Here is an 11,285-nt window from a genome sequence, read left to right as displayed (position 1 = left end):
TATAATCTCATTTAATTATAAATCTAAACCCTATTCCTCTTTTATAAACCTAGAACGATATCTAACCTCGTTAATTGTAAAATATAAATCCTAATAATCATCCCTTATAAATCCAACCGACATACAACTTCATTTAATTCTAAAGTATAAACTCGAATTCTTCTTTATAAACCCAAACCGACAATTAACCTTGTTTAGTTATAAAATCTAAACTCTAACCCTTTCTTATAAACCCAAACCGATATATAACTTATATAATTTTTTTTTATATTTACTTACTAGGTGACAGATTCTGATTGCCTAGAAAAAATAGAGGGGGGGGGGGGGGGAGGGGGGAGGGAATTGAAAGGTTTACACCCCTATGATCAAGAAGAGGGTAAACCTTTGTTGTATTGGATCAAGAAGAGAGTAAAACATTATTTTATAATGCATATTATCTAATATATAAAGAGATAGTGGAAGCCCCCTTGGCCCATTGGTTGATCAAGGGTTAATTAATGCTTATACACCCAGAGGTCTGGGGTTCGAGTCCCAGATACTGCAATTTATTAATAAATCTGCAGATTATTGGAGGCAAGTGTGCAGGAGATCTCCAGCGATGTACAATTATAACCGTTCGCCAGGATTCTACGCAGAGAGAGAAGTGTCCATCAAAAGCATGAAGAAGGAGGTGAAGGAGGTGTCGTCTGTCGTGAATCTAATAAGGGTCGGAAGGAGTTGTCTGTTGTAGAATCGTCTATGTAACAGTTCTCATAATTTGTAATAAATAATAAATCCAGACGATAAAAAAAAAAAAAGAGATATTATATAGTATTTACTATTTAATTTTGTTGATATATAAAAATAATTTATGCAAATAAAAATCGACATTGGCCTGACCAAGTTCGGTACAATGTTACTAACATATGCAGAAGGAATTGTTTCTCTCCATACTCAAATACCTAACATTGTACGTTCATGATGATACATTTCACATGTCATTTCAAAACTATTAACCAGCCAAATATATCCAACTTTCTTTTCGTATGAAGATATCTAACTTCCTCATTTGTTTTCGTTAATTTTGAATTGTTTAACAAACTAAATTTGACAATAATACATATCTTTTTGGAAGTAAACTTTTGTTCATTTTTATTTGGCATTTCTTTGTTTTTATTCGTTGGTTTGCTGTACTTTATGGAGAATTTATTAATTCAGATTAATTGCGACCTATTTATGATTCTCTAAAACACTTAACATCAGAAAATCACAAGCCATTACCATGTATGATCATTAGTTCTAACAGTTTTTTAATAAATCAATTAAAATATAATTTTGTCTCCATCATAGCAAGTTAGCAACCAACAAGGATTAGATTTGTGGGCCTCTGCCTCCCAATTAAATTCAAATTTATTTGCCTATCTTTTTATCATGTCATATAAAATTTGAAAAATATATCTGTTAAAGCTAAAAGGTTAAAATATTTAAATATATGCTATTTTAAATTAAGAGCTGGGAAGGCATATCCCTGAAAAAAATGGTTTTCATCATAGCAATATTAAGAAATTCTGAGCTTAAATAATCTAATCGGTCTCGAGTTAACATGCACTTCACATAAAGTAAATACATTAATATATGAAATATTGCTTTAAGATAATCATGGGAAATAGTGTGAGACTTAACTCCACCATTTCTATTTAAAAAATAAAGATATAGGAGTGGTCTCAAAAGGATCAATTTTAAACCTTTTTCATTCCCTCCCAAAAAAAGATTTATATTATACTTATATATACACACATATATATATATATGTTTAATTTAGTTTCCTTTTTAATAATGAATAATTTAATTAGTTATTGTGTTACTATATTCATCTACCTTATCACAAGACAGGAACCTTCTATATATGTTAAGGAACAATCAATATCATTCATTCATTCATCAGTAAATACTAAATACACATATTAAATTTGTTACAAATTCCTTTCACAATACACTTATTAACAATTGTCTTAAGTGGACATTGAATTGAAACGACATATGCTTTGTCATCAGCTTCGACAACATAATCAAAATACAATAATATGACCCAAACAGAAAAGAAATCAGACAATATATTACATTAAAAAAAAAACAATAATCTTAATATTTCACTTCAGAAGCCTAACCTTTTCCTAAACATTCTCAAACCCCAAAAGCATCCAATTATAATAAATCTTTCACTGCTTCCACCACCTCCAATCTATAAATCTCTAATAGTTTCTTCTTAAATTCACAAAGAAACACAAGCCCTTAATATTAAAGAAGAAATAAAAAAGCAAATATAATATTTTCAGATTAATCTGTATATGTAACACACAAAGACACAAACACACTCATAGCTAGCTCTAGATTTTTCTTGTCTAATTTCCAGTAGAAGGAGGTGAATTACAGTCGCAAACAACCTCGGTTTCAATTTCTCTTCGATGGAAACTGCGGTGGCAGCCACAGGCGGCGCACGTTAGTGCTGCCAGGGTACCTTCCTCGCCTCGGCTTGCCATAAACTCACGGCAGCCGTCAACAGCGTAACCTCCCACGGCCGCGGCATGGTTCTTCTGACACTCGCCGTATCTCACAGTTCTCACCGTCAGAGACGAAGCCGTGGACGAGCTTCTAGAAGGTTCCTCCGGCGAGGCTCTCCTCAACACCACCTGACGCTTCCTCATGCTTTCTCCCTTCAATTCTCCTCTTAGCTCCTTCTTCTTGATTGTTTTTTTTATGAAATCTAAACTTGTAATATTGCCTATATATTAAAGAAGAAGAGAAAAATATATAATAAGTTTTTGTTCTTTTACTTTAATTTCTACGGTTGGAAATAGTTAGGGACTGAAAGATCAAAACAATTACAAGAAGACCTCAGCTGTTAACCCTAACCCTAGATGTGATATTTATAGCATTTCTGATAGCAATCGACAACCAACCTTAGATATTTTTTCTGCAACTGCATATGTTTGTGTGTGTGTGTGTATGTGTGTGTGTAGATGTACATGTCCATGGTATATATTGATGCATCATCACAACCAATCAAACCTACCAAGCTAATCTACCTGAAAAAAAAACTTTGGATGGGTATATTTATATGTATATCTGTCTTTTGTAATTAAATTGCTTTTGACCACAACTATGCATTCAATTATAATTACAACTTTTGTTTTCTTGTTACCAACCTAAATATGGTAGATGTTTTATTTTTGGCTCATGTTATGTAAAATACAGATTATGTTTATAGTATCGTAAAATTTTTATTGGATAACATATTGCAATAATTCAAACAAGTTATCGCAACTAGAGGAAACTGAGTAAACTATGCTGAATCGAAATTGTAATTTTACTACTCTGAGTTAAGAAAGAGATTTTATTTGTCATCGTTCTGATTTTCGATCCGAATGGACGGACCAAAATGTCCATAACTCCATAGATATATACAAAAACAAATCATTCACGAGACATGGAGCCACCACTTTTGAGTTAGGCACCCGTCTTTAGTTGATAGTATCACCCTTATACATTGTATTTGGATCTTCCAAACGTCTGCTAGATTCCACTTTCTCAAAATATATACTCGTACATTCCAACAAATATATATTGTGCACTAACTAGTAATCATAACCATAAGAAATGGAATAAAATTAAGTGGATGCAGAACTAGAACCTGCAACAGTATATATCTATTACACAAAAATCAAATTATGTTCGATTTTTTTGCGAGAAAACCCTAAAATGATGAGAAAGCTTTTCTTTAAGACCAAACAAAGTGATTGGTTTTAAAAGGAAGGAAACAGCTAAGCTTGTCTTTTTAAGACCTAATATGTACTGTGGTGGCCCCTTAACATTCATCCCCTTTAATCCTCTTTTTATTTCCTTCTTCCATTCTATTTTAATTCATAATTAGACATGTGCTTACGAAAATTATTTATACGTACGTATCATAAAGAATCGGACTTGGTATGGGGATCGAATATATGCATAGACCAAAAACTGTTTATGTCGGCTATGTGATATCTTGACCCGGCCACTTTAGTATACTCGAGAAAATGTACGGATTTAATTCAAGAATTCGATTTTGTGTTGTAATCTAAGCACCAATCAATATATTTAGATTGTATGATGAATATGCATGAACAAAAATAGAAGTGTGTATAAATGTATATACATTTGGACCTAACAACGTGGGACTGATAAGTTGGGCTACCAAACCTATTTTGTACATCATGAGGACAACGCAATCCTTCACGATCGTTTGCTTCTTTGCAATTACGTATTGATTTTTTTGAATTACACATGCATACATTCATTCGTTTTTCGGTTAGACATCAAATTTTCTTACTCATATGTTCCATCAATCCATTGATATTTATATGAGATATACATTGATATTTTCTCCTTCGGAACTAGATATAAACAAAGATCATGAGATGCTTCAATGAGAATAGCAGAAAAATGGAATTCAGAAAGTGGCCCTCTAAGGAAAGGAAAAAAATGTATATCTTATCGTGAGCCCTAGAATCAGTTTGCCTAAAATCACTTGATGGAACAGGAGTTCGAGTTTGAGTTATATGAAAATAGTTACACGACTAAACGGTTTTTTTTTTTTTTGACTATGACTAAACGTTGTAGTTTCATTGTTCCACACTAAACGTTGCTTCATGAGATTATTGATTTTTAGTAGACGTACTCAATACAATGCTTACTTCATATATATATCTGCAAGTTTTGACATCAATATCTATACTTAGTAGACACGATTACGGAAAACAATCTCATTAAATTTTCATTCTATGAAACAAAAAATATTCATTATATGAAATATTTGTAGATTAATTAGGATTTTAAGACGTAAACAAAACAATGCATGCATGCGTAAATAAATGTATAAAGCAGAGGCAATGTCAAACTAACAAACCCATTATTCTGTTGATTTGATAAGATTGTTTCTGTCTAACGATAATTAGGAGTCATACGACATATATTTGCGCCATAAGTTAGTAAAGAAATTATAGGCCAAACATAACCTTTTTAGTAGTTTTATTTATGATTTATACATAAAGAATTAAAACTCAAAGCAAATGTTTCATTCCCTTTTTGGCGTTTTAATCAATTTACAAATATACTTATAGTCGGATCACCTCATTCGGATAATATATAGTGATCAGAAATTTAATGATCAATAATAATAAAAGCATTTCCAATCGGGGATGTGCCTTTACTACAAGAAAAATTGTATATTCCAACGGACATATTAATCAGTAATTCATGGGAAATATAGGTTTGCAATAAATTTCCAATAGAACATACATTTGTTGGAATATGATCGTTGGAAACCAGTATTTGTCGAGAATTTGTTAGAAATATTTCCGTCAAATACTTTTTGTTAGTAATCTGTTAAAACTTTCTGATGAATTATTTGTTGGAATTATGTTGGAATTTAGTTGGAATTTAGCGTAGAGTTTCCAACGAATTGTTGTTCCATCAAATATATTGTTAGAATGTTATCACTAGTTTGCGACAAATATTCAACAAATCAGATAGTTAATTTGTTAAAAATTACTCATAATGTATTTGTGGGAAATTTCTTGATAAATTTTATTGAAAAATAATTTAAAAATAATATATTGTAATAAATATTTGATTTATATAAATATTATAAATAAATTATTATATAAATTTTAATTTTGATTACATTTATTAATTAGAGAAATATAAAAATATTTATATTTGGTCATTTAAAGATTTATTAAAATCTGAAATATCCTTATTGGATACTTCTGAATTTTTTCAAATATTACTGTTGCTATAACTGGATAACAAATGATTTTACAAAATATGAAGACATAATACTAATATATATAGCAAATATATATTGCTTCTTTATCCCTTTCTTTCGATGTGGGATGTGGGAGGTGGGAGATGTCTACGTGCATCAGTGCATGTCTTATTAGACATGCTATTATTATGTTCTCAACTTATATTGGTTTGGCTAATTAATATTTTAGCCAGTTAGTGTTAATTATTACAAATTTTATTGATGAAAATTAGTTTTATTTAATAGCAAATGATTTAACTAATTCAAATTAAGATAAGATAATATTATTATTTGTCACAAAATCATCAGAAATATTTTCCAACAAATATTTTGTTAGTAATTTCCAACAACTTAAAAGTTATTGCTTCTATCCAACAATATATAATATTTGTTGGAAAATTCCAATAATATTCATACAAATTATACAACGTAATTACCACAACTAAAATTTGTTGGAAATTTGTAATGAATTTCAAACGATATAATATTTGTTGGAGATTTTCAACGATTTTCCTACAAAGTATGCGATGTAATTGTCACAATTATAATTTGTTGCAAATTTGCACTGAATTTCCAACAATCTAGTATTTGTTGGAAAATTTCCACAATTTTCCTATAATTTATGTGATGTACTTGCCATAACTTAAATTTGTTGGAAATTTACAATAGATTTCTAACAAATATAATAATAAACGTAATTTTATGGGATATTCATTGGAAATTTCCAACAAAATCCGATTGTTAGAAACATTTGTTGGAATATGCCATGTTTTCTAGTAGTGGTTGGAAATTTCCAACAAAAATGTGATGTACATTTGTTGGAATATGCCATGTACAATTGGTTCGAAAGATGTAGAAATGGTTGGGAACCCAGGCTTCTATCAATATTGCTAAAGTCTTGTCTATCCAGGAGTTAATGAATTCCACGCCGAGGCATTATTACGATGAACACGGTGTAGTTGGTCCTTTTATAGATAATGAAGTTAGAATTTTAAATGTTTATGCTCTTGCCCATCATTTTAGAGAGAGTGGAACAGTATACGAAGAAGATTGTCCTATCACTGAGGAGCAGGTTTTCCTGGATGAGAGCACAACGACTGAGGTAAAATGTTCTCTCTCCTTCATTCTCTTTTCTCTTTGTTAAATTAACCTTTAATTAATGTTGTTTTCCCTTGATACAGGGATGTGAGAGAATTATCCCAAGCATTTGTGATAATTCTAGTCAATTTAAAAATTTAAATTTATATATATATATATATAATTTTAAATTTTAGTTAATAATAATTAATTCTATATAATGATTTCTGAATTAATTGCGTATGGCCGACGGTCAAGATTGAAGATTAAAAACCGGATTAAGATTTGAATGGCCACGATTAAATGTAGGGATTGTTGAGATCTTTTAAGAGAATCGAATTGAATATGGATGTAGTTGTGGCAAAGATTAGTTATGCTTAATATATTAGGTTAAGATTTTTGCAAATGATTTTTTATGTTAATATCTTTGATTTAATTTTGAAAATCTAAATAATTAATGTCAATGATATTTAACCGTAAATAAGTTGGAATTCCAGGATTTATTTCATAAATGTCTCCAAAAATGTATATATAGATTTTAAAATTATTGTAGACATTAGATATTAATCCTCAAAAAAAAATTGATATCATGATTTAAGTTTTAGTAATTTTTCTGGACACTCATTCAAGAAAGTTTTGTGGATATTTTAATATCCGATGTTGTAAACCTTTATCCGTCTTTAATTCAAAATTAAATTTCATATTATAGAAACAATTTGTAGCATTATGAATTATACTAATGATAATAAAAATAAAACATAATTATTAGAAGTAAAATAAATCATTATATGTACACATTGGTTAACAGAAAAAAAAACATCTAAAAGTAACATAATTGTAGTGAGCTAAATAAAATAAAATCAAACAAAAATTTTACCCAAGCACATTTCAGTTTTAATTTTTCAGACCAATCATCCTGATTGCAAAAATTGAAATATTCCATTTGAGCGAATCGAATCTGGAATATCTCCAACCAAAAAATTATCTGAAATATCTACGATACTAATAAAAATGGTTAAAGTTTTAAGGTATATATATAAAAAGGTTACAAGTTTGTTAATGACTAAGACCAAAGTGGTTGTTAGTGGAGTAATGATGGTTATGATTTATGATAAGATAAGAGTTTTAATAAAAAAGCAAAGAGACTTTGTGTTCCACAACAACCCAACTCTCATTCGCCAGCCTCCATTAGTAATGTGTTAGTCTTTGGCTACTCAACGGTCATTCTTGATCATTGTTCAATTAAGATAAGGAATCTCATGTAATATATCCATTACTGTATATTCTATATTTCTATTTCATAGTAACAATATTGTTTTAAGACTTGATATTTGTTCAATAAAAAAATATCGTTTTGCATAAATGTACAATTATAGAATTTTAAAGAAAGTCACAGTTTTATATCTATTACTATAGTTTATTAATCAGAAAGAAATAAAAAAATGTATAGTATTGACGAGTATTATAAACAAATTTATTATTTTTATAATGTGTTATGTATATTTAACATTTAACATATATATATATATAGTTTATATGTGTAATTTACTACGCTATTTAAGTTTAGACCGTAGGATCTATATATATAAATTAACATTTGCGTTGAATATTTGGAGAGTCTCGGACTCTCAATGGTTGCTTTAAATTTTTACGCTAAGATCATCTCCAATGTATTTCCCTATTTTTAGTTTTATCTCTATAATAGAGGTGAGTTTTCTCTATTTTTACTCCAATGTGTTTCCCTATTTTTTCCTCTAAAAAATTTAACTTTATTTATATGGAAAAAATTAGAGATTCTATATATGATCCTCTATATATAGAGAAAAAATAGAGATCTACTCTATTTTAGAGGTGAGAATAGAGGTGTGTTAGAGTAGATTTACCTCTAAAATATAATTTAGAGACAAATATAGAGGTGGGTTGGAGATGCTCTAAAATAAAGTAGAGGTTTATTCTCCAATGGTTATCTCTATTTCTCACTTTAATGTAAATAATGTATACAACTTTTTCTTGTTTTCACATTTTAAAAATGTGATTCTGCTGAATAAATACTATTCACCAAAATTTGGATTGAATAATAAAATGTTACAAATATTTTTAAAATTTATCTTGTACGTTTTAAAATTATAACTATATTAGAGAAATTTTATGTAGAAAAAAGCTTTTTAGCATTTTAGAAAAAAGTTATTTATATTCCGCTTAAAATTATTGTCGTTCTATTGATTCCGATATTTCATAATTCAGCTATCCTGCTATTTTGTTGTTAATCTAACATAGGGCTGGGCATAATATCCAAACCCGAAGAATCGAACCGAACCCGACCTGAAAAACTCAACCCGAACCTGAACTCAAAGTTTTAAAATACCCGAACGGGTTCTAAACTTCACAACCCGAAAATCCAAACCCGAACCCGACCCGAACCCGAACCCGAACCCGAACCCGAACAAGTACCCAAACATATCCGAAATATAAATACATAGATATAATATATTAGTAATATTTATACTTATAATAACCTAAGTGTCTAAATTATTCGGATGTTAAGATATTTTTGGTTGTTTTAACTACTTTTGGTTAGATTCATGTATAAAATACTTAAAATTTATAGATTTTTTGAGTATTTTCAATACTTTGCATAGAATCGGATACAAATTTTTTAATATTTGGATACTTCGGGTAAACCCAAATCCGAACCAGAAATACCCGATCCGAACCCAAAGTTTTAAATACCCGAACGGATCTTAGTTTTCTAAACCCGAAAAACCTGACCCGAATATCCGAACGCCCATGCCTAATCTAACATATCTGTCAAGTCCTAGTTGATTTTATTTTATCAATTTCTCAATAATTTCTAACATAATATTTTACTTGTAAGATTTACAAATATATTCTATCAACTTATTTTATTTTAAAACAAATACTTAGTAAAACTACAATGCTATCAAAATTAAAATTTACTAAAATAATATTTCATTGCACCACATAAATATAAAAATGAATTACTAACATCATTGTAGCGCTCTAACCGCCATCTTATGTGGACCCTACATTTTCTCTTAGTCTCTTGACTCACACTCCTCCGACGGCATGTATACTATTACGGGAGGCTTTGAGACTTGTTTAGCAATCCTACAAATCATTACAAGATATTGTTTTATATTTTATCCTCACTCATCCGATAGCGGAAATCACTTTCTAGTATGTCACGTACTATCTTGAAATCGCTCCACCTCAAAGCACACTTAATTCTGGAATTCTGTAAATATGTTTGACCGAAAAGATAATTGCACTTTGAAAACATAAGTAACCAAAATCAGTTCTCCAAAATTCTCCTTATATACCCTCATATATGTTCCAATCATTAAAGTAATTGTTTCATAAATAATTGATTAACACATTGCAAAATGAAAAATTAACTTCTTTGTCTTTGATTTGTCACTATCAAACAAAAATTATTAGGATCGTCATCGTGTACTTTAAGACAAAAAAAAAAAAACAACCTACCCCGTATAGCATAATTTTTCGCGGAGCCTGATCACCCCATCGTAGCTCTTATGAGTTATGACTAGTGAGTAAAGTTTGACTCAACTCCTTATTCATTTATCTCGATATTAATATTGTTTATTTATTTTTGTCAAAGAGTTTTCATATCTATAGATTTTTTAAAAATATTGATGGTGCAACAGTTTGGCCGAAACCCATAGAGCACTAAATGGAAGACATGAAAATGAAAAACAAGAAATTTGAACTAAACCAAAGAAATAGGCCCAAGCCAACAATGAGAAACCAAGCCCAACATGAATGAAAACCATAGAAGCCAAAAATAGGTTTAGCCGCGAGAACAACTCCTTCTAGCGGCACAACGGAATCCTGTGTCCAGAATCGCCGAATCTGGGCCCAGATCCGGGCTGCCCCACCCCAGGCAAAGTTGAGAGACAAGAAAACCAAACCACATAGAAAAGAAAGCTGCCGCAAACGCTTGATTCGGAAACCACCAGAAGAAGAGAACAAAAACAAAGGAAACTGGTCAAAAGTGAAAAGCCACACCAAAAACTTTGAGGTAATCGACAACCCACACCTATTTTGTGACGTAGTCGCCATGACAAGTATTGGACGAAGCAAAACTTTACGTCGCCGGAATCATCGACATAAACACCTCGACAAACAGATAGCCATTCTCGGAGCTAGTTCGTTGTCGCCAAGAAGGTGACATCTGGTATTCATCAAAGAAGAGACACCAATTTCTAGTTGTGGTCTCAAGGAGGATACCACAGCGAGAAACTCAACAGAGGGCTAGCAACGTCATCCTCCATCATTCCACTGTCTCATGGATGGAGCTCCCGGTCGCTGCTGTCTCAAATCGTCTTCACCATCAACGCACCCTAAA

General features: G+C 30.5%; 1 protein-coding gene across 1 annotated transcript; it reads right to left on the bottom strand.

Moving 5' to 3' along the window:
* Nucleotides 1-2,077: 2,077 nt before the first annotated feature.
* LOC9311547 (mini zinc finger protein 2) lies at nucleotides 2,078-2,996 on the bottom strand. The gene has a single exon (XM_002875433.2). It carries the CDS (start codon nucleotides 2,682-2,684, stop codon nucleotides 2,382-2,384), a length of 303 nt encoding a protein of 100 aa, XP_002875479.1. The 5' UTR covers nucleotides 2,685-2,996; the 3' UTR covers nucleotides 2,078-2,381.
* Nucleotides 2,997-11,285: the final 8,289 nt, after the last annotated feature.

This window comes from Arabidopsis lyrata (assembly GCF_000004255.2).
Source record: "Arabidopsis lyrata subsp. lyrata unplaced genomic scaffold ARALYscaffold_5, whole genome shotgun sequence".
Taxonomy (NCBI): Eukaryota; Viridiplantae; Streptophyta; class Magnoliopsida; order Brassicales; family Brassicaceae; genus Arabidopsis; species Arabidopsis lyrata.
The sequence above is the reverse complement of the archived record's forward strand: the minus strand, read 5'-3'. Positions and strand labels throughout refer to the sequence as shown.